The sequence below is a fragment of the Chenopodium album genome, chromosome 21, assembly GCF_948465745.1.
Source record: "Chenopodium album chromosome 21, dcCheAlbu1.1, whole genome shotgun sequence".
Classification (NCBI taxonomy): domain Eukaryota; kingdom Viridiplantae; phylum Streptophyta; class Magnoliopsida; order Caryophyllales; family Amaranthaceae; genus Chenopodium; species Chenopodium album.
Genome location: NC_137854.1, coordinates 4574338 through 4599372, shown reverse-complemented (window position 1 = coordinate 4599372; position 25035 = coordinate 4574338). Strand labels below are relative to the sequence as shown.

At 34.6% G+C, this 25035-nt stretch overlaps 2 protein-coding genes across 3 annotated transcripts; one reads left to right on the top strand and one right to left on the bottom strand.

Annotated features, from left to right (window-relative positions):
- The first annotated feature begins 1340 nt into the window (after window positions 1-1340).
- LOC145601359 (crossover junction endonuclease EME1-like) lies at window positions 1341-15400 on the top strand. Of its 2 annotated transcripts, none has more exons than XM_081657369.1 (13): window positions 1341-1647; window positions 1869-2186; window positions 2273-2343; window positions 3218-3370; window positions 3463-3613; window positions 3720-3829; window positions 5409-5587; window positions 6379-6442; window positions 6575-6693; window positions 7851-7940; window positions 10039-10153; window positions 14029-14196; window positions 15267-15400. In XM_081657369.1, exons 1-12 carry the CDS (start codon window positions 1398-1400, stop codon window positions 14188-14190), a joined length of 1782 nt encoding a protein of 593 aa, XP_081513495.1. In that variant the 5' UTR covers window positions 1341-1397; the 3' UTR covers window positions 14191-14196; window positions 15267-15400. The 2 variants fall into 2 exon arrangements, with proteins under 2 accessions (XP_081513495.1, XP_081513494.1); XM_081657368.1 differs by having other exon boundaries at window positions 3463-3628.
- A 1646-nt stretch (window positions 15401-17046) lies between these two features.
- On the bottom strand, window positions 17047-19453 carry LOC145602855 (uncharacterized). Its single transcript, XM_081659008.1, has 4 exons — window positions 19131-19453; window positions 18215-18613; window positions 17435-17515; window positions 17047-17301 (listed from the first exon to the last, which is right to left on the bottom strand). The coding sequence occupies exons 1-4, from the start codon at window positions 19374-19376 to the stop codon at window positions 17212-17214; spliced, it is 816 nt and encodes a 271-aa protein (XP_081515134.1). The 5' UTR covers window positions 19377-19453; the 3' UTR covers window positions 17047-17211.
- Between the last annotated feature and the right edge of the window lie 5582 nt (window positions 19454-25035).

The window sequence follows — 25035 nt, the reverse complement described above, 5'->3', positions numbered from 1 at the left end:
TTTAAAAGCTCCATTCCTCATGTGGGTAAGGTCATACCGCCAAACGGTCCAATTGGACAATTGGTGTATTATCATGTAGTCTATTATGCTCTTTACTCGATGTGATTATAGTTAAAGCGTCTTCGGTTCTTCACTTTTCATAAAATCAATGAACGATGATGAAAGAACAACTTTATTATATTGAAATGGGAGATGCATTACACTACTCAACCTAATACTATAAACCTAGTATAAATTTTGTTTATAATTTACAGTTATATGATCTTTTGTTGTTGCATGTTTTTTTTTTTTTTTTTTTTTTTTTTGCATTTGCAAAGCAAGCCGAAATGAAAAGGTTGTGTTGCAAATATAGCAAGTGAGTATGCTCTTTTGCACTAAGCAAGAAAGGGTGAAATATCACTTGCCAAGATTCAAGTCTTAGGACTCGTTTGGTTGAATGTAGGAATTGCACATTCCTTGAAAATTTGATTTCCCATAAAATTGAACTTTCTAGGAAATTCTAAAAAGTGTTTGGTTAACTAAGGGAAGTAGAAATTCCCATGGGAAGTTCCACTTACCTAGGTCCCCCTAGGTAATTAACTTCCCCCATTTTATGGGAAATTTCCACTTCCCATGAATTTGTCAACTAAACAACTTCAAAGAATTTTAATTCCTAGGACTCCGACCCGACAGGAAGTTGGAGGTTAAAATTCGACTCCGAGTCCGACATCCGACTCCGACTTCAATATCCGACCTCCGACTTCAACTTCGATCCGACCCGACTCCGAGTTTTTTTTTTCATTATTCAATATACTTTGAGATGTTGGGCTATTTGGGACTACAACCCACACCCAATGCCACCATGACCCACACAAAAATCCACTATCTATTGGAGTCGGAGTCGGATAATCCGTCAAAGTTGGACATTTGTCGGAGTCGGATTTTTTCTCGGATTTTTTGTAGGATTCGACTCCGACCCTCTTCCGACTCGGAGTCGGATTATGTTAACGGAGTCGAACTCGGATTACTTTTGCCTCGGACTCAGAGCGGATATTTTACCTTGGATCGGGGCGGAGTAGGGTCGGACCCGGACTGGATTACCATCCCTACTCATGACCTACTAAATTATACTCTTAGCAATCTTTTTCCTCCATTTTAAGTGTTTTATATCACAAAAGAAAGACTCATTTTTCTTAAATTCCGTGAAAAAAAAGGGTGTGTAACAAGTATCTAGAATTGGAGGAAGTACAAGTTTAGACTATAGCCTATAGGGCCAATAGGGGTACTTGTACAAAGTTGAGGAAGAAAGAGGTACATAAGATATATGAATCCCGCCATTAACACCCACATTTGAACAAAACCAAACAAACCGCCATTAAATCACTCACTCACTCTCTCTTCCCACAAAAAGATCAAAGATGGCAGCTCCACCAGTTGTCCATATCATTGATTCCGACGACGACGACGACGACGACGATGCCAACGCCAAAGTTGTTTCAAAACCAAAACCAAAACCAAAAGCACTCAACACAAGCATAAACCCCACTAATATTATCGATGTTGAGGAAGACACCCCAACTCCGACGACGATCAAATCATCTTCGTTTGTTCCCGAAACCCCACTTTCCATACTCACTCCTCCTCCTCTTCACGCTAATTCTTCTTCAGGTCACAATTTTTACCCCTTTTGCGGTGTCTTCCTTTAATTTAGGGTTTTTTAAGTTAGTATTGTGTTTAATTTTGATGTTGTTGCTTCTCGCTTACGATGAGGGTTGTGGATTATTGCTTAATTGATTGACCTTTTCCGTTTTTAGTTTTGCAATTTATGCAATTATACTCTAATTGGTTGTCATTATACTAATTTCTTGTATTCGTCTTGCAAATTGCAGGCGATGAATCGATACCGGATGATGAAGGCCTGGAAAAGAGGAAGAACATGGTGGAGCGTGAGATTGATTTTGAGAGTTGGTTAGATGTGGATTCAAATGTTTGTCTTTTTAAGGGAGGGGAACCCAATGTTAATGGGGAGGGGAAAGGTTTGGGAAAAAGAACTTCAATGGAAAATGGAAGAACACTTACAGATGTAGAACAAAACTCGAAAAAGAGACCGAAAGTTGTAGCAAAGGAGAACTGTCATGAGAAAGAAAGAGTTACTACTACTTTCAATGTGGAGAGTGATCCCGATGTTCAGTCCACATGCCATTTTGGTTAGTTGGTGAATTATCTTGAGATTTTTTAGCAAGGTAAGAGTATTGTCCAAAATGTTGCGTAATGTTGACTATCTCTTTTTCAGGGAATTCGATGTCTAAGACATATGATCGTATTCAAACGGACAATGTTACTAATCAAATGCAACCTAGTGAAGTAAGATGAATATGACTTTCTTGTTTCTTTTATCTCTCTACAGTCCTCTTGGGTTTTTATTAATATGTTCTGTTTGTTCTTTGTTCTTCCTCATCAATATCATGATGTAAATGTTACAACTCGATATACTTTGCACACTTCATGTAGTCCCAAAGTTGATTGAGCAAGTCTAAGTTGGTAATTGCTAGATGAGTCAGGAGTGGAGGGCTGTCCTTTTGCCTTCTACCGTTGGTCTCTTTCATTTGAAGGGGGAAGGTTGGCTTTATTGACAAGCACTTTGTCAAGCTCCTCCTTCATATCTATGCTTTTGCTTCCATTTTCAGCTAAAATTGCTAGTTACTTGGAACTAATTGGAATTGTTATTTTATGATGTCAATGGTAGTGATAAGCGGGATATGATTGTTTGGACATCATATTTAGGAGGCATTATTTATAAATAATGTCAATTGGGCTCAGTTGATAGGTAGTTGGAAACATGAATTTGTGGGATTGCTTAACCTTAGGTCCTATAATCAAGTTAACCCATTTTCCTATACTTTACACTTCCTTTTCCACCTTTTAATCTATTTTCCTTACGGTATTTTAAGTTAAATGTTCCCACTATTGCTATTCCTTTGTTCAACGCATTTTTATGCCAAATGTCTATCATGAATACTAGTTTCAATGTCCCAAAATGTGGTTTTTGGAGAAAGAGGGGGGGGGGGGGGTGTCAGTGGTGGAGCACAATAGGTAATATTCAGCTTGATTGGATCTGTACAAATAAAACTGTTTCAAGTTGGATGCATACTCTTAGCTGAGACTATAATATTTTAATATGTTTTGATACATTTTGATGCTCAATGTTTATGTTTATCATTGTCTGGTTTCTTTTCAGGATCATGATCGTGAAAATGAAGTCAGACTAGAAAAAGGAGGAGCAATCCATAAGCCAGAATGTGGAGATGATGCTAATGCAGAGAAGAAAAAGACCAAAGTTAATCAAGCAAATAGGAAGAAATTAACGGAAGACGAAAGGCTCGTGAAGCAGGTTAGTTTTTTTTTTTTTTTGAATTTTTTTAATAAATGTTATGTAGTAGATCATCTTAAGAATGGATCTTACCGGGTTTTTTCATAACCCAGCAAGAGAAGTTGCGTAAAGCAGAATTGAAGGATGAAGCTGCTAAACAGAAACAGTTGCAGAAAGAGAAGAGAAAGTTGGAGAATTACAAATTTAATGAGAAAGACATTGTGGCTCTGATTGATCCAAAGGTTTTGTCCAGTTTAGTTGGAGGTAGGCCTAGTAAGGGTATGCTCGTATACCTGCTAAGCTTCGTCATTGAATTATGTAAAAAGTTTTACTTCTTAATTAGTCTAACTGATGCTTTTCGTGAATATAGGACCACTGCTAACAATGTTTGGCCAGAAAGATATCACGTATGAAATAACTCCAAATTTGTTTGAAAAATCAATTATTTGGAGAATGTCGACTCCCAAAGATATTTCTCAGGTAAATAGAACTATTTATTTGTATAACCTATTGATAATTTATGTTAATTTCCAAGCAGAAAAAGTAAATATCCCGTATGTAGTTAATTCGAACATGCAAGTTGACTGACTTTTTTCCTTCATGACCTGTTGCTTGTACTTGGTATGTTTCTAGGTCTTTGCCTTTTGTTTTCTTCATTGAGTAAATTCTGGCTTTATCTTTGTTTCACTATCCCATTAGTCTTCTTTTTTGCGCATAAACTGAGTAATGATAAGAACTGAGTAGTGTATTTGGGAGAATCCCTTTCCTTGCCGTTTTCTGGATAATTTTGCTTAAAAGGATGCTGGGTACTTTATAGATATATGTACTCTTCAGTTTAAATGCTATGTCGTTGCACTTGTTTTTCTGAGTATAGCTGCTGATTTTTAAGACCTTTTTTTACTCAAAGGGGTTGCAGTTTTTAGCATCCTTAATAGTTTTCTGCTCTTAGATAATCTTTTATCAAGAAGGATTTTGCAATGAACTGGCATTAAGTTGGGGCAATTGGAGACTTTCCTGTAATTTGATTAGGGATTGTTTGGGGAAGAATTAGAGAATTAGCTATATGAGAGAAATGGAGAGAATACCTAAGTTGCCTATTTATAGAGTAAGGTTGAAAATCATCAGTAAACCATAGTGACTTTATTTTGCTTTAGGTTATTATTATTGAGGTTGTATCAAGTGACTCAAATATCTGACAATCTGTTGGCAATAAACATCTTCTCTTAATTTTATCTTCAAATATCCAGTCTATAACAGATTTAAAAGGTGCTCTCTCTCTCTCCTTTTTTATTTTGAATATTTATTTAAAGTGTTTAGATATTTATGGAGAGAGATGCTTGATGATTTTTGTCGATTTCATTATCTTCCAAGCTCTTATTTGTAAAGCATGAACCTTTGATCTTGCATAGATTCTTGGATGTCTTTCTTGTTCAAAGCTTCTTCAAGTCTTTATCATTAAACCTATTGCTTAAGCTAACAGCATTTTAAAGGAATGCTCTACATTTGCTTGTGTTCTGGTACATGTTCCATTACTTTTGTATTTCAATCACTAGTTTTGATCCATTGTTTGTATTGTATTTTGCTGTGTATAACTAAGTATTGGAAATTTCCTACTTTGGATTAGGCAGGGAGGACAATATATATATGGTATCTTTTGGTTTGGTGCATGTGGCGCTGGCCATCCTCCTTATTACAATGGCAGAAGTCTCATTGAAGTGCTTTACGATAATTCTGCTGTTAATCATTATGTTCAAAATTTTCTGAGTAGTTCATATGACGTACAGCTTAAGATTTTTTCATCATACTATGATTCCTTATGTTCGTATGTGAAATCTGTAGCTTCTCATTTCCAATTTTATCTTTTCTTTTCCTTTTTACTGCTTTTATTCTTCTCATTTGTTCTTAAATGACAAATATTTGAGCTGATGTAGTGATGTGTATAGCAAATAAGAGAAGGTTATCATGTCTTTACTAGTATATCAGTTCTGGTGACATTATACATCCCATTCCTGAGAAATAGATTGAAATTGATTGAGTGTTGGTTATTGTTTGTCTGCAGCATACTACAGTAAAAATTGATGTACAATATATATTGCTCATATATGGTGATGCTGAGGAATTTTGTAAACGTGCTAATGATGGATCTCTTATGGATCATATTGCTTCGGTGCAAAAGCATTATCCTTCTTACACAATTTGCTGCCTTACAAATAGGTTGATGTCTTTTATCAATAAAAGGTGAGACTATTTGAAATTATTCCCCTCATTAGATTATGTTATGAATCTCATTATGTTTGTATTATTTTTGTTATTGTGGTGCATGAGAAGAAAGTTTTTGTTTTTTTATAGGTGTTAGTAATGCCAAAATATTAATTATGACCTTTAGGTAATTTAGGTTTCTCTATTGTAGAGTCTTGTAAGTGGTGACAATCCCCCCAATCTTAATGTCTATGTTTCTTTGATGCTGTTCAGATGGGGCCTGTTGGCTTCCAGAGTAAGGCTGATACCCCGCACTTGTTTCCTTTTACATCTTCTCATTCTCCCTTCTCTCTCATCAAATTTAAATCCCTTTATAACTTTACCCACCATTTGGAACCATGACGGTTGAATAAGACAGTGAAGAAGTCTTAGAAAATGGAGTAAGGGTTGAATTCTGAGTATATAAAGACAGGCAAAGTGTAAACCTTTATCGATATCTAAGACTCTGCTCCGCTAATGATATACACATTTCACGTGTTGGATTACAAACAAAAAAGAAAGGGTGATTAAAGTCCAGGAGATAGACTTGTATTTATTAAACTGGTCCTCTTTTAAAATCATTCTTTCTGTATATTCATTCTTTCTGTATCATGCATTTTGGGGATGATGTTTTGGGTAAGAGTTCTCGTGTTGATTGATTAGTTTCTCATCTTTAGGTAAATTCAGCATCTTCTTACTGCTATGCATTCAATTTTCGAGTTTTTTCAACTGTTCTGGCTTTATTGAGAAATAGAATTTATAAGTTGCTGGGGGGTTTGTTGTCTTTGCAGGGAGCAACAGAAGTATAAACAACAAAAGGTTGCTAGTGACTGGATACGTCCACCTGTGGAAGAGGCATGACATATTGGCAAATTCTAATCTCTAAATAATTTTATTTCGGCTCATCCAATTCTTCAATTTTTTTTTTTTTTTTTTTATAATTATTGCCTGTTAAAATCGCTGAATTGACTGAATGCTTTTGCACAGCTGTTTGCCAAGTTGACTACTCAGTTCTCCAATGTTCATATAAGACAATGTGTTGATGAGGCTGAAGTAGCTGAACATGTTGTTGGGTTGACAATCAACCTTGTCAAGTGCCATTCTCGGTAACTCCTTATTTTATTTCTCAAAACATATTACACATGCAGTGCAACCTACATGAGAATCATGCTAATGTATACTGTTCTGCTTTCATACTTTAAAAAAAAATTATCAGCTGTTTTCTAACGGCCAAGGAAATCAAACTTTGAATCGGAAGGAGTATGTAAAATAAGAGATAAATAAATTGAAGTGTTTCATGATCTTAATGAGTTGAACAGGAAAAAGGAAGTTTATGCATTCCTAATTGTTAAACCCTAATGTGTATGACTTACTGTGAGTAAAGTGAAGTTGTTGGACTCATCACATGCTTTGTTATCTGAAACGACTGAAAGGGTAGTGCAACTAAGTATTACGCCGTATAAAAATTGTTGTAGTAGTCTGATTTCAATACTTAAAGAATTCCACCATATAATTGTTGAATGAGAATTATAAAAAATACTTTAAAAAGTGGGAATTGTTCTTCAATCACGAGCTTTCTCTGTTGTTATAAGTGTGTAATATTCGTTTATTGATATTGGTAAATGACCTAGGGGAATTATTTCGTGATAATTATTAGTAGAAAGCTCATATTCTTTAGTCGTTGATAAAAAAAAAATATATGTTAAGCAATAATCAACACAACTATCAAACATATACAAATTCCAATATCAATGCTGTAATTAACTGTTTATTTTTTAAATCCATTTCCAATCAACAACAAGCAAATCTCTAGGACAGGCATGAACATATACTTCACCATCAATGCATTAATCAAATTTAAAATGAATTTGACCTTGAAAACTTTTATGTAATTAATGTTTCAGATCTTTAGATACTCTGTAGTCTGTAATGCTCCAGTTTACAGTATAGCTAAAAACTTGAACCCCTGTTGCTAAATGAATATGAAGAATTTAATGGTCTTAGCATTATCTGGCAGGTGTCCTACAATCCACTAAACTACAACTTCTAAGCTGTAACCCCGAAAAACCCTTTCTAATGAACTGGCATTTAAGTAGCTACAATCTAAGCATTCTATTATTACTGCATTTTACATATCTACTTTTTCTGCTTTACATGCTCTTTTACTGCATATTTTACTTCTAGAATATAAAATTTTGGACATCATTTTATCTTTAGTTAACATTTAGGTGAGGTGCCTAAAGTATTCTGCTTTTTCCGCCAGCAAGAAGCCAACACACTTGTCTGTGAATGCCAATGGACGTAATGTGACCAAGGATTGTGTGTACAGAAACGATATAAAGAAGAGCCCGTGGTCAGTACTTCTTGTACACCTATGTTTATGTAGCCTGCATCATGTCTCACTATACAATTATCTATCATTGTTTTCTGTTCAGCAGCTGATGGCCTACCTCCACTCAGTAAGTTGTAATGAACCAACCTAAGTGAAGGAGCATTTAGGTAATCCAATGTTATTGTTAGTAGTATCTTGAGCAGGACGGTTGGTTATATGGTAAGGAGAATCAGAGATACAATGTATAAGGATGAGTAGGTAGTAAAGAGGGCATTCTGAAGATAGAATTTATATTTTAGTTTAACTAGTTGGGAGAGAGTCGGGGCACTTGAAATCTTGATATTCTATCCTTTATTTTTCTGTGATTCTAGTGTTATCAATTTAAATCTCTTTCTTCAACCTTTATATCTGCTCTAGAAATATGATGCAAGTGCAAATGTTCTACTCGTAAATAGGTATATTACTGGGTTTGATTTTATGAGAAATAAGTAATTTGGCTGAGTGGTATTAATGATAATGTTAATGGTATCCACATGACCATCAATCGAATGGATCATTCTCTTGAAGAAATTCCAATTTCCAAAAACGAATATGGTCCACACTACAAGGGAGGAGAGGAGTAGGTCTCAACTCCCTAGTTTGTGTTACTGTAAATAGTGCAAGACCTCTTAAAAGGAAATTTCTATATGTTATCTCTGCAATACTATTTCTACCCTTGTAACAAAATTGCATGCCTATCCTTTGTCTCTATTTCCACACCATCTGTCAACCCCTTTATCAATCTGATAGGTGATGCCTTGGCACTTTAACAGAATAGTAGGGGAGTCAGGTACTCGGGTTTATTGGCATTTCCTTAGCGGACAATTAGACACTGATGGTGTGACAGTTTTGAGTTTTTGACACGTGTTTCCAATTCTTTTAAATAGGTTTTATTACCAGAGTATTTGAATCTACACACATACACTTGGATGAATTTCATCATAAGAAGCACCCTTCAAATTTGCTCTTTGAGATTCCTTGCATGCACTGATCACAAGTGCGTGGTACTGAGAGGTTTCTGCCTCTTTCTCCTGAAGTTTTATAAATTATTGGCCAAATTTTAGAGGTTTTCTTAATCACTCAATGTAGGTCTTTTATCCTGGTTTAATTCAGGAATGAAAATATGTCATTTCCAAAATTTTAGCATGGACACTTTAGATTAATTATACTTTTAGATTAATAAGCTTAATCTGGCTAATCTTTTTATACAATAGCTTCTTATTTTCAATATCAATAACCTCAGATAAGTTTCGAGTAAATTGTGTGATGATAATTATAATATATTAATGAAGCAATTATTCTACTATCTACTCTAACAAAATCAGTTATACTAGTCTAAACTCGTTTTATTATTTATGCATGACCATGCTATGTTGATTTTTTATTTTAATGAAGAGAAGGTTTGTGTTGCCTAACTTTCAATATATCTTTCATAAAATAATGTATTTTGTATGTTTAGCATGATAAGAAGTATAATGAATCTTGTCTTTAATTTTTTTTTTTTCTTTTTTTTGGACATGAGCTTAAACATACAAAACTAAACGACATTATTAAAAGACACTACACTATCATTGTCCATGGTTGCAAGTAGATGTGCCTTGTTACCATGGTCCCTATCAACCTTGTGGATTTTGCACCAAGCAAAAGCCTTACTAACATGCCGAATGTTCACCTAAAGCTGATATTTGTCACCTTGTCCTCTTTGAGCATCGGGGATTGGGTGATTGAATCCGTGTAAACTGTAACGGCCTAATGTAACCTATTCTTATATTATCATTAAGCTGATAAGTGTAAAAAAGAAGTATATGATCTTTTTTGTAGGTTTACATCATCATGTTCTTTTATGAAGCAATAGTCATGCTCTTGAAGCCAGCAATAACATTTAGCAATAGTTATTAAGAGTTGCATTGAAACCCTTTTTTACTCTTTGTTATTTACTTTATTATTTGGTCGCATCGCTGAGTTCTTATGATTGCGTCATTTTTTACTTAGCTTATGAACAAGATTTGCTCATGGAAATGGACTCAAATCATCTTCCCACCATAATTTTAATAATGGTCATCTATATTTCGGTTTCCAGGTTAAAGGCACTGGTTTCAATCCCAAAAGTGCAACCTCGACAGGCTATCGCTATAGGGAAGAATTATCGTACTATGAAGTCTCTCTTGCGAGTTTACATGGATCCAACTAAAACTGTAAGTCTTTCATTCATGTTCTGGCTTTTTGAATTTTCCATTTACCAAATTTGTTTGGGATGATACTTTTGCTCTTTTATGATGTGCGAAATTATTTACTGCCAGCTTTACAAGTTATCAGCTTTTAAAAGTTGTTGCCACTACCCCATTTAGTATAAATATATAGGCTGTTGTAGAATCATAAAAGTAGCTGATAGTTTAACATTGCATTTCATGCAAATTGACCAGATTTTTGCTTCATTTAGACTATGTTTGGATAACAATAGTGTATGGAAAGGAAGGGGAAGGAAAAAGAGGGAAGGGAAATAGAGGTGAGGGGAGGGAGATGGTGAGCTTTCAATTTCCTTTCAAATCTCTCTAACAGTGGAGAGATTTTGTTTAGGAGGAGGAAAATGGATCTTCCAATTCCCTCCCCTTCCCTCCCATTAGATATCCAAATAAAGGATGATATATCCTTCTTTTTCTCTTCTATTCTTCTCTTCCTTTCCCTCCATTTCTCTATATCCAAACATAGTGTTAATCAATGTGAAAGAGAGTAATTAGAACTCTGATATGCTGCTGCTTTGTGACCATTTAGAGAATGATCAATTTGCTGAACTATATTACTGAATTGCTTTGACTTCTCTAAATTTCGTTTTTTTTCATTGAGGTCAGCTTCCTGTATTTTGATAAGTTCTCAATTTAAGGAGGGGCCTTAATCTTTTGCAAGGCAATGTAAGCTCTTGTTGAGTATTTATTTCACCTGTTGAAACTTGTAAGTCTAGCTCTTGTTCAGTATTGCAATGTAATTTGCATTCTACATTTTGGGTTATGCATCTGCTATGGCAATTCTTATTTGCACGATTCCTAGTTTATGAACTTCTTGATACCTACTGTTTGACCTTCTGATTATGCAACAATAGCTAACTTATCATTTCAAAGGATCTAAATGTGCCAGTACTTCATCCTCTGCACTTCACTTTAGTTGGAAATAGCCTGAGAGATCAAAGGGATGTAATCAGGTAGACTATTTTTAGACTTACTTGATAGTTGATAACATTGATAAAGGATAAATTCTGATTCGTCAGTCTAGAAATATAGGTGGTTTTGGAACTACCATTGTGTCAACACTTAGCTCTATAAAATGTGGATTTCTTATCTGTTCCTACCAGTGCATTGTAATGCTCTTCCCTACTTTCCCTGCCATATTTAGAACGGTTTGATTACTAGGAGTAATTCTACTATTTTGAACTAAAATGAAGTGTCCAAGTGTCATACCCATGTCCGAGGGTTGAGGGTCCGACATGGGTACTTAGTCCGGGTAACATAGGTTCCCACCAATTGCATACATTCCTTATTGTTAGAATCCAACTCCTTTTGATGTATTAGATGCCTTTTAGATGCTTTCCTAGAGTTAAGTTGATGTTTTCTAGGCCATAGATCTCATTATTGTGTTACTATTAGTGCAGCGTTCACTAGGGATTCTATGCATGTACTTGACAGGGTAAAGTCGTATCCCCTAATCAAAAGTAATACCTAAGTCCTCTAACTAAAGTAGATAGGGAAGTAGGGTCGAATCCACAGGGAAACTGGTCTTTCTACTCCTAATTAATTAATATAATCTAAATTATTAAGGTAGCCAATTTGTTGTGTTTAATATGAAAATATACTACGGAGATTAAGAAGGAGAAAATCAATAATAAGAGGGCCTAGGGTCACAGGTTCACCAATAATTAATATTTCGGGATAAAACATAACAATCAATAATTAACATTGCACAAATAACAAGATTAACAGGCTCTCGCAATTTACTAACCAACATAGATCTAACAGGCTCTCGCAATTTACTAGATCTGAGTTCCTATTGAAAAAAGCTTTTAATATTAAATTAACATCTGCTCGATTCATCAATTCAATATTGCTAAACATTCACAATCAAATTACATCTGCTCGATTCATAATCCAATTGCAAAGAATTAAAACAATTCAACAAGAAATTATCATACAATATCAATAATCAATAATAACAAATTATCCCTTCATATTAATTTTGGATCCCCATAAACCCTAGAATTAAACTACTCGGACATAATTAAATCTAAAGCATGCAAAGTAATAAAATAAGTCATAAGGAATTGGAAGGAAGAAATTACTGAAATTAATTAAAATAGAAATCGTACCAAGACGGCGGAATTACAAGTAATCAAGAACAAGAGTAAGGTAGAGAGAAAAGTCTAGAGAGAGAAAATATTAAGTAGAGAGAGAAAGTAAAAGGAAAGAGAGAGTCCTAAATTACAATCCTAAAACGTACTTAAACGAAAATAATTAACGATCCTAATTAGAAACTAAGTGCCTCAACAACTCAGCTCCCCAGAAACACGCGCCCGATCGGGCGCGCCTTTTGCTCATAGGTACTTGGCTGCGCATCTCGCCCGATTGTGCTAAGCCTCGCACGATCGGGCGCGCCTAGCACGATGGCCTTCCTTGCTGCCCTGCCTTGCCCGATCGGGGCTATGCTTGCCCGATCGGGCCCTTGTGGCTCCTCGAGGCTTTGGACTTGCGATTGGGCTCGACTCCTCGGCCCAATCCGGATCTCCTCTTCGGGTCTTGAATATTCGGTCCAAACCTCGATATTCCAAATACCGAGCCCTTAATCACCGGCTCGATGGCTCTAGCCGGCCTTGGGCTTCAACGACGGTCGTGTTCCTCCAATGCTCGTAGTTGCTTCATAAAATCCCGGGAAAAAATGCTCCAAAGTTGCAATTCCCTACAAAACTCAACCAAAACTACGAAAACACTAGAAAACACATATTAGTAATAAAAGTGGCTCTAAAGAGCCAAAAACACTACTAATTATGACCAAGGGACGGGGGTAAAATACTATATAAAATGGACATATCAGTACTACATTAAGCTTTTTTAGAGGGCGAATGATTGATGAAATCTTAAAGCCTTCTATCAAGTGTTTGCTCTTATGCTTGTTTGTTGTTAGACCTTTATAGATATTGTGTCTTACTTGCATAATAGCTTCCCCTCTAATTCAACTTGATGCGCTAAGGACTCGTGCCCGTTTGTGCCCGCCTTGAAGTATCGGCCGTCGCAAGCCCCGACCATCCGCACTCCGTCGCCCAAATAGACTCGAGTGCTTCCTGATATTCTATTGCTCGCCTGTGTTTCTTTGTGCTCAGAAGCCCCTCTTCCGCAAAAGGCTAGTGTTCTTACCGTCAAAAGGCTAGAGCGCTCCGCACGTTCCGGGGCCCAAACTCCCGAACCATGACACTTAGCCTTTCCCAATCTTGTTGACATCAGTTGCCTTACTCTGTTTTTATTGTGATTTTGGTCTTGCTGTTATGTGTATTATGAGATTACTCATGTATATCGGCTTGTCTTCATTTAAGATCAAAGTTACTTATTGTTTTCAATGTCACCAAGGCTTACCGCTCCATCCTCTTCAGTCAATGATTTGTGAAGTGTCTTGAGACAAATTGTTCTAATTCCTTCCTTGCTTAGTTTCTTTTGAGATGAACATGTTTTTAATTCCTTGTTTTAGAAAACGATAGTGTAGCATTATTGTTAAACACCTTTTAAATGCCTTTAAAAGGCTACTAGAGAGCCATATAATTGCAGTTAAGGTTTATAGCATAGTGGTAGTACATCACTAATTCATGACATGAACAAAACTCTTGTCATATCTATTTGGGCTATATTGTGTTCAAGAGCTGTATCCGACTATCCTAAATTGTTCTAGTTATCTATTTGAATTTTTAGAATGAGCTTTAATGTTTTTGAAGGAAAGCTTGGTTGATCTGTATTGCTGTTAAATGTTAATTATTAAATGCATGAAAGTGGATCATAATATTTAGTTATTTTTCCCCTTTCTAAAATCGAATTATTAGGTACATGAAAAGGAATTATTACTCGAAGATCTACCTCTAGATGATGGGAGAAAAGTAGGCCCGAAATGTTCAAAGAGCATATATAGAATACTCATGGCTAAGAATGGAAGCATCGTTACTGATGAGGCTGTAAATGGTGCTGATAATTTCTTCAGCCAGTGAGTACATGTGAGTACATTCCTCCACCTATCATTTGATATACATGTTCTGTTTCTATTTCATCTGCTTTTCCCTTTTTTAACTTAGTTGTTTTACCATCTCATATATATGTTCACCATATCTATTCTACTATCATGGAATCAAATATTCTGATCTGGTTGCTTAGAATATTCCTAACTAATCATCCATTTCTCACTTCATACTCACCTTAGATTAACATCAACTTCCTTTCATCACACAGAAAGTAGACAATTATTTTGATAATACAAATCAAGCATCAACATTTTTCATTGGATCAAATGCTGATAATTGCTTAAGATCGGCCTTATTTTAGGCCCACATAGCAACAACCATAAAGAAAGCAACAATATTTTTCAACTTTATCATGAATTTAAAAGTATACACTAAATAAATGGGTCCATAAAACCATATTTATAAGAGTGGCTTGTGGGGCTTTTATCAGCCTGCTGCTTCAATCTGTAGTGTCCCCTACCACTACTTTCCTTTCCGCCTCTATAATGATGGTTAGCCAGTTGGCCTCTAACACTGTTTATGCTTCATATTTTGACTTTTGCTTACCCTTTGTCTAATATCTGGTAATTTGGTTTCTTTATCATCATTTCTGTTTTCATGTCATGGTGATTAACTTGGTAAATTACCCCCTTCATTCTACCCCCTCCCCAAAGGTGCCAAGACCGTAACTACTTTCAGTTTCAGGGAGTAGGGATCATCGTCACTCTACTTTCTGCGCCTTGTTTTTTTTGTTTCTGTACTAGTCATCGATTGTCGTCTCCCCTACTTTGTTGCAACACATACGCATGTGTCGACGAGTTTGGAAATTGCTTTACTCTACTTTGCATAATATAAGGTATTCATGTCATTAAAGCTAAAGCATTTTATTGTGTGAAAATGCAATCTGTAGTCTCCCATCATATACAACATCAGCCCCACGTGTTTCTTACCCACCTATATTAACCATATGTTCATTAGATTATAATCTTTTGATCTACCAATAATTTCATTTCATTAAACCCACGCGTAACCCACTAATATCTTTTTTCTTTTTCCTTCATATACAGTGGCTTTTGTTTTGGTGTTTTGTGGTCTATATATACATCTGTGAACTTGGGAGGAACTACTCATTCCTATCCCTAAGAGATCAGTTGAGCAACTTTTTGGTGATGGAGAAGAGCAAATCAATGCCGGAATACTCTTCCTATGTAAAAGCCAACTATGCATTCGAAGATGGTCCTAGAGCTTACACATTCAACGGCCCGAGCAACAACGGAGATGAGTTCGGAGGGTCCGGAAACCCGGAGGTAAAGAGGAAGAAGAGGGTGGCATCCTATAACATGTATGCCATGGAGGGTAAGCTGAAATCAACATTTCGCAACAGCTTTAAGTGGATCAAGAGTAAATTTTCTGATGATTATTTTGATGTGTAAAACTTAGTAACAGTTTAATCTTTCTCCCATGTTATTGGAATATTATGTGTTGGTTTGTACAGATTGATAGAACTAAGTGTGTGTAGGCATTTCTGGAATTTGCTGTATTTGATTATTTGCCAATCAAGGTTGTAAGTTAAGTTTCATATACAGGCAATTTTAGTAGAGATTCTCTATGCCCAAAATGTCTCATTTTCAACTTTGTGGACTGCCTTAGATGATAATATTGTTGTAGTTATTAGAAATCTTTCAAGGATTTTGCTTAATACTTCCAAAATTGAATACAATAAAGGGTTAGTTATGATATTTGTTAAATTTTTTGACGTATTCAGTTTGTTGCTATCTTAGTTTTCCTGTGTAATTATTTGCTCAAATTATTGATAATCTATACTTGTTTTTATGTAAAACACAATTTTTCAAAATAAATTTTAAAAAAAAAAAAAAAGAAAAAAGAAAAGAAAGAAAGTACTATTTTTCAATCCCCTTAATTTTCTCAAAGTTATGTATTCCCAAAACTTTATCTTTACATAGAGTACGGGATAAATTGTAGACATTATTATCAAAAGTATGAAAATTATGTAAGATTTAATTATCTAAATCTAAACAAAAGTTTGGTCACACACAAAAAAAGTGACTCACTGAAGCAATATCCTTGTTTTAGGTGGATCATGCTGCAGATGACAATATAGATAGTAGATACGAGTCACGCAACACTGATCTCCAACAATAAGAACGACAAAATATGCCCTGACAAACATTCAACTTCCTTCAATCTATGGTACTTCTGAGGATATGGGATTAACTTAAAATTTGGAAGTTATTCATACTTTGAGGGTGAGGATATTTGCTCCATAAGACGGTCTAATACAAATGGATTATAAAACGTCAATAATTATTTTAAAAAAACAAATGGCCGTGCTCCAAGATAATGTCATCACCATAAACGATACACATTTTCTTACTTAAATTTTAAGAAAAGGCTAAAAACTCTTAACTGAAAAGCATACATGGAAAAAAATATATCATATTCAATAATAAATGAGATAGTGATCTATAAAAATCTTGTCCAACTATTTCTTGGTTTATAAGCGCATCATAAAATGTTCACTCTAATATCATATTCACTAAATTGAACCATCAAATACCTACAACAAATAAATTAAAAGTCTAGATTTAATTATGATTGGTACAACTCCAGGAACAAGCTGGTGTACTTTCATTGATGAAAGAATTATGCAATTTAACTACTACCACATGAAGGTGTTTTATGTCTATAAAACTCTAGACATGAAGATGACCAACTATAAGATCTGTACAAATATTATTAACAGCTATCAACACCCATCTTAAGAAACAATAGCAGATCAGATGCATGCCTGTAAGGTGCCGGTGGGCCTTCGATGTCTTCGGACACCACCTCATTAAGTATGCAGGCCAAAACAACAACGCAGGACAGGTTCGTATGAACCAGGAAGTCCTTCTGCTTACGACTTGAAGATGGTATTAATTGAATTATAAACCACATGCTCAACTAGTACCTACCAAAGTCGAGTCCAGAAGCATCTGAAGATCAAAGTTGCTATCTGACAAATCCTCCAATGCTTAAATTGTCATCTTTTATAATCTGCCGCGATGCTAAGGGAAGATCAAAGGGTCCCAACGAGTCGTTCTGAAATCAGTATGAAATGACAGATCATGTGAGGAACAAACATGTAGGGAATTTAATGTCAAGAACCTTCAACAATGCAATGTACGGAGTATATCCTTAAAATAATAAATTGTGTTAATAATATACTTCGTACCCATCTGATGCTGGATAAACCAAGGCTGTTCTCGTTGTTAAATACTCCTGTTGAGCAAGGGAGGGAATCTGTTTTGGGTTCCTGAACATTGTCGTTTCCAGATAGATCACTTTGTGTACTGACTTGTGGAAAACAGAGTAGACACAATATAAACAGTTACAGAAATTGTCCACTGAAACTTACCTGAAGTTGTCTTAATAGAAACTAGCAAATCTAATAAGCACTAGACTAGAAATGGATGTGTCAGGTACATAATTCATTATTATGGTTCATATGATTTTCTATATTTGTGTAATCTATCTCTTCCATGGACTGCAATTGTGGTCCGTGTAATTGTAATTTGTATGAAGTTGCAGATTATAATACTTAAAGTCAAAAATGCAGGAGAGTAATAACTTAGCTAAGGTATCAGTTATGATATTTATGGTTACTTAAGCCATAAACTTAAATTAGTAACATGTAACAATCTGCCTTGCATATGATACACTAGGGTAGCAGATTACGATCAGGTCCAATTTCAGTTCCATCAAAGAAATTGGCCAGTTCTGAGATCAGTTTTAAGGAGTTCACCCTCTGGTTCTATCAGTTTTCAGGAATTGACCCTCCGGATAAGAGATCAGTTCCTAGACATTTGACTGGAAACCTGGTCTTACTCACCCCATAACAGAAATACTACATTCTTGTGATTTGTGAAACACCAAAAGATTGGATCCTTGTAATTTATGTACATCCCAGGTATTAGAGATTGCAAAGAATAACAAAGCAAAAGAAGGAACAAACCTCGGACTTGGGACACTTAAAAGATTCAGAAGCAGAAGTGTGGCCAGATAACCCAGAAAAGGCCCTTCTCCCAGGAGTAGGTGGTGGTAAGTCTTTGCTGGAGGATGACGGTTTTGAAAATGCAAATGAATGACATGTGCTTTCGGCATCCAGAATAGATGAGGGCATATCAGAATTAGACATAGTTGAACTTTGAGGGTACTTAAATTGTTCAATGAATGCATCCAGTGAGTCTGCCACAGTAGGTTGCGATACCAATCTGCTACCACCTGATCTTGGTTCTTCAGTGCTAAATCTTCCCTGCATAGATATTTCAGACAGAAGACCTCCAATGCTAATATTACTTAAATCAGACCACAGCAGTGATGTCATGGAAAGGCTGGTATCCAGCTTTGGCTCCTGCTAAAAAAATATAAAGCAACTGTAAAATCAATAATCCACGGGCACGAGCCATTAAAATTGTACAGCACAGAACATTAAAGGGGTATATAGCAAAACCAGAAACCATCTACCAAAACTCTTTGAATTGCAGTCCAATTAACACTTTAAGACACCATGTACCATTAGTATTATTATTAACATGTAACATTAATAAGCTTGTAGCCAAAACAAGGAAATTTTGGTTGAACAATCACTTTTTATTTATACAGGATGCCATCAAACACATCCATCTTAAACTTCTTGTATCAAAAAAAAAAAAAGGGGGGGGAAGACATACCCCATATCACAGATTAAATAATTGCATTTCTTGTGTCAGGAGTAAAGAGCTACTAAATAGAGTCGGCCAGGATCAATAAAACAAACAGTGGTATAAGATAATGAAGCCAGGACTCTTAAAAATTAGGATAATTAACAACACCTTAAGAAGATGATCAGGAAATCAGATTTTTACAAAAAAAGTGCAACAAGGGCAAACCTCATGTGTAGATGGTTCAGCTGAAGGGTCTTCTTCAGCTGTGATATCATTTTCTATATTTTTGGAGCTGATTGGCTTAAGGTCTTCACTTTTCACCTCATCTTGATTATTGTGAGCTACCTGATGCAAAGTATTAGATGAAACTGGCTGCCTAACTTCCAAATCTGTAAAATCATTCTCATTGCATGGCTCCTGCACTTTCCTCGCTTCACATACTTCATTCCTAGTACCAAAAGTACCCTCCATTGCATGGCAACGAACACTTTCTACATGATCAAGTGTGTTACAGTGTAAGGGAGAGCTGTTGGGTTGAAAGGAAACCCAGCCATACCTTCAATAGTAGCAAAAGTCAGAAAGCTGAACTAGGTTGTTACATAATACACAAGAAAAGAACAATTACCACAAGCGAAAAATTTCTGGGCTCCCAAGCAAACCATGAACATATCCTGCACTAACGCCAGTGTCATTTGAAGTCCACTTTGTACAATTAGTCAAATTTTCTGGTAAAACATTGAAGGGAAATAGCATCAGCTCGCCCATTGAAATGCTAGAACTGCCCCATTTTTTGAAAAGATGTTTGAGCACAGAGGATATTTTCTTCCTCACACTGAGAGTTAGCTCCAAGAATGGATTATGGCCATCCTGAAACACAGAAAAACAAAAAATTAGATGCCGACATGCCATATAAAAAGAGGAAAAAACCAACAAAAGCAGCTACTATAACTTGCAGTATTCTGTATTCACCTTTTCCAATCCCACCCGAATTCTGTCATTGATTGGGAAAAGCTGCAGTACAATTTTTGGAGGATGTAGCAATATTTCATTTGTTGGCTGGATGTCTGAAGGCATTGGATTAACTGTTCCTAAAATAGGGCCATTAACCGCATTGCAATCACCATGTTGCGGGAGAACTCTACAAACTGTGTCTGAAGGCATTGGGTTAACTGTTCCTAAAATAGGTCCATTAACCGCATTGCAGTCACCATGTTGCGGGAGAACTCTACAAACTGTGGAGCGTACATCCTTTCCAACTAAAACACACACACAAAAAAAAAAAAAAAAAAAAGCCAATAAACAGAAGAAATAGATAGAAACTTCAAATACTACCGCTTAAAGTTATGATTCAGAAATATAGACTCAAAAAAACACAAATTATATGAATCAATAATGCTTGAACCCAAAACAAAAAATGATATTTTGTACTAATTAAGGATGTTATTCCACACTTAATCTAGAGCCTAACCTTCAACTTTAAGTATACAAATAATTTCATCCCTAGAAAAGGCTTATTAGTAGTACATTTAATGTTCTAAGATGAAATTAGTAGGACTTAATATAGTAATATAATCTACATTATACTTTCTAGGAATTGATTTCAAGAAAAAACTATGTCAAAGAAAAAATAAAACTACCTTTTCTTTTTGGCTGCCCTCCAGGGCTCCTACATTTTTTCCCGCTTGTGGGACTCTTGCTGATGCTTCCTTGTATGACAGCCTGTTCCGCCTTCTCTTTCGGCTGTTTCGAGGACTTCATCTCAACTTCAATTCCCTGATGATTGAAACCAAGATCATTTAGACTCTATACAAATTTATCACTATACCATATTTTACAAAATTAACACATTTTCACAAATACTTGACAAATCAATTCAAATCACTTTCGTTAAAATAGTTTAATTGCATACGATTTCTCCAATTAATCCTGTTAGTATTACATGTTTATGTCAATTTCTACAATCTAGAGTGATGAAAAAGGATGCGCTAAAAATTGCTTCTAAGAACATCTTGAAACATCCTTCAACACAAACTCTGAGCTAAATATACCATCGTATACAGTAAAAACACCAAAACCGCGACGAATTGCGCTATCAAAACCCTAATTTTAGTTCTTCACTACCCAATCTTTAATACTTCTAGTATTTGTGTAATGTAATTCGATTGCCTCTAATACTAAATACAGCAAAAACAACAAAATTTTCGCATTTCACATTTTACAAATACCAATAATTTCGAAACAGCAACAAAAATTAGGGTTTCTACAACTGACGAATTCGCGAACTAAACAATCGTCAGAAACAAAATTACGATTCTCAATAGAAAAAAAAAATCTCAATTTCTGAAATACTAGTACAAATACTCACTAACACTTTCAATCAAACCATCAATTTCAACAAAAAAAATTATTAATTCAACAAAATTAAACCCAGAAATTACATTTCCAACAAGAAAATTCTCAATTAAAAATAGAGAAAAAAATTCATCTAATCTAATACAGAGATATAGAAAATGGGAGGAAAGAATCACAAAAACAGATAATTAAGAAAATCATACCTTGAAATTGAAGCAGGAATTTAGAGAGAGAAGTGAGAAATTTGCAGCGTTGAAAAGAGAACGAAGAATCGAAGTGAAGAGAGAGAAAACAAAAGGAAAAAAAAAAGGAAAAAGTTGAAAAAAAGGAGAATGGCGGGAGCAGGAGAGAGACTGAAAATTAGTGAATTTTGGCGTCGAATTAATTTATGGCGGTTTCTTTCGAAATTTTAAGTTTTGCTGGGCTTTTGGGCTTTTTTGGATTTTGGGCTTTTATGGATATTGGGCCTTCAAAGTACAAACTAAGGTAAGCCCAGTGGACTATCATTACTTGTTTTTTTTTTTTTTTTTTGAAACCATCATTACTTGTTTCTTCATCTAGATTTTGATGAACTTAAATTTTTTTACTATTTATTTTTTTTATTTTAGGGAAACTTAATTTTTTTTACTACATATATAATGACTTAAATTAATTTTAACTTTTTAAGTTCTTAACTGATTGAACAACTTATTTTTGTATATTAATTCTTATTTCATACCCCTTTTGTCACTTTTTATTATTTACCCTTTGAATTTCAAAGTCTGCCCAATGCTCATCTTTGATTAGGGCTATACACAGTTTGGTCTGGACTGTAACGAAACCAGACCAAACCGCATTTTAGCGGTTTGGTTTGGTTTACGGTTTGGAAAAATACGGTTTGGTTTCAATTTTTTTTGGAAATACGGTTTGCGGTTTGGTTTGGTTTTTCAAATTATAAACTAAACCAAACCGTAAACCAGTAAACCGCATTTTAATATTTATATAATTTTTAAATAAATTAAAATAGTTATTATATATTATAAAAAAAATAATAAAACAAACAAAAAAAATGAAAAATCATTAGAAGACTATACGGTCAGTATACTATACTCTATACCACTGTTAATTTGTTATGTATTATTTTTATTATGTGTTATTGTGTCAGCACTTAGCACTTGATTAGTTGGTTGTTATTTTTATTAAAACTTTGTAGTATAATTTAATGCCTTTGGGCTAATTATTTGAACTTTATTATAAATTTATTAATATTTGACAATTTTTAGGAAAAAATGTCGTCTCATCATAAACCGCAAACCAAACCGCACCAAACCACATTATTACGGTTTGGTTTGGTTTGGTTTGGTTTCAATACTAATATGGTTTGGTTTGGTTTGGAGAATTGACCAAACCGTATTTTGCGATTTGGTTTGGTTTAGACTCAAACCGCACCAAACCAGACCATGTTCACCCCTATCTTTGATTGAGTTTGTAATATATTATTGAATTTTTCGTACATGGTTTTAAAATTAAAAAGTATTAGATTTTTTGAATTTACAATATTGGAAAATAATATATATATTAATGATGTATTTACTTGTCTTAAATGTCAAAAAGAATGCGGAGTATTGCAATTAGAGATGGGAAAAAAATAAGCTTATACGAAGTGATATTTAAATGAGAAATCCTTTATAATTTTAGAACGTTAAGGAATTTCAAGCATGACTACACTCAATACATGAAAGTATCAAATCTTAATTTTGACACATATTCAATTTTTATTATTTGTAATTGGATCAAATGAAGAGATGGAACTCTCTCAAAATAAAATAGATAGATGGAATAGTGACAATGTATGGAACGACAAGGCTAGGCAAATTGATACACTGACACAATTTTTCATTCATGTCATCAATGTTAGATCATATTATAGTTTTTTTTTTTAGAGCATCGTACGTACACAATCATACGCACACATGTGTCCATGATCTAATTTGTAGAGTGAGTCAATATCAACATGACAATAATGAAAATAACTACTTACCACATTTTATATGAACATAGGGAATATTATATTTCAACTTCATTACCCCTTTTATCATTTGTTATATCCTTCATCTAATTTAATATTTGCTACTTCCCCATCACAAACTTAATTTGTTGAAACATTATAATAAAATAATTATCCTTTACTTCATGATAATTGCCCAAATATTGAATACTAGAGTTATAAATTATCCCTCAAGACCCCAATTAATGACTTTATTATCATTCATTAAACTAATACGTATACGTTACAAGAGCTTAATATCAAGGCACTAAATGTTAGGATGCTAGCCTTGTGTGTTTTGTCTTGTTATTAACAATGACAATACAAAACAAGATGCTTCTAGATCTTCACTTCTCACGCGACGCTCAAAACAAGCGTACACAATTCATTCTTCCATGTAAAACAACAAGAGTTAAAAATCATTGATCACACCCTATAAAATTTGTGGGAATAATTATAATTGAAATTAAAGAGAATTTTTCGAAAATAGATATACAGGATGTAAATAATCTTGACCCAATTGTAGTAGTACGACCTATGGAGTATATTACCTCATGTGTTATATGAAGTAGTTTTACATTAGAGATATATGTAGGTCATGCCAACTAATTTTTGTTTAATAGATGGGTTATGAATTCTAGTTATGTTAACACAATGATATCGTAATATAAGTTTAGTTTGACTAGTTACATGGAAATAAATTAAGTGGGAGGTTGCGATATTGAAAGATTGTCGATTAATTGGCTTTAAACTGACTACCTCCTAACCATAAAGTTAGGGGTTTCATGTGATATTGTAACACGTGTGACTTATTATTAAGACAGCTTTAACACCAATTATTTAGGAGGCGGACATAGTTGATCAATGACGAGTTGACAAATGGGCGACGAGAAATGGTAATTGGCCAAATGGGGAAGGAGGAGGGGCTGGAGTGCTGGTTTTGGAAGGAATACGTGGGTGTGAAGAAGGGATAAGTGGGAAGGCATGTGGGAATAATGTGGGATCACTGCTACATTAAAAAGATGGCTAAATGGCCTTAATGCGATGGGGTATTTTGGGAATAGGCCGACACCGATCCGAAGGTAGTGTGATAAAGTGATACTACAAAACCTGTATATTGTCTTTCTAAAAGATTCTTAAGGTTGGCATATGCCCATTTTAGAATTAGAGGATTTTAGAATTAGATAGTCAAAGCCGTGTTCTTTTGGACTTATTTTAGTTTAATTCGGTTCAATTCAACATAAATAAACAAATTAAATTATTTCGTTATTTTAGTTGTTCTATTTTGATTTGATATACTAGTTAACGAGCATATTTAAATCTTAGTATTCTTAATTGCTAATTGAAAAGTCATATACATATATACATATGAGTATAAGTTTTAATGTAGAGCCCTGATATCACCTCAAAATTAGTGATTTTTGCCTTTTAGCATGTTTTTTTTTTTTTTTTTGGGTGCAAATGTGAATTGTGTCTAAATTGTAGCATAACGAGTTATATTAATTAAGATTATTACCCTCAAAATGATATGTGTGTGTATGTGTTTTGTAGTGTTTTTAGGTATGTGACTTTCTAGTCACAAACTCACAACCCACACCTATGGTACTATTTCCATTTATCCAAATAAATTATGAAATATTTTCAATGATATTTACATTACAAAACATATTGGTCGAAATTTTATACCATAAATCAAACTACATTATTGAAAATACATGCAATGGAACCACACATAGTTAATCTCCATGAAAT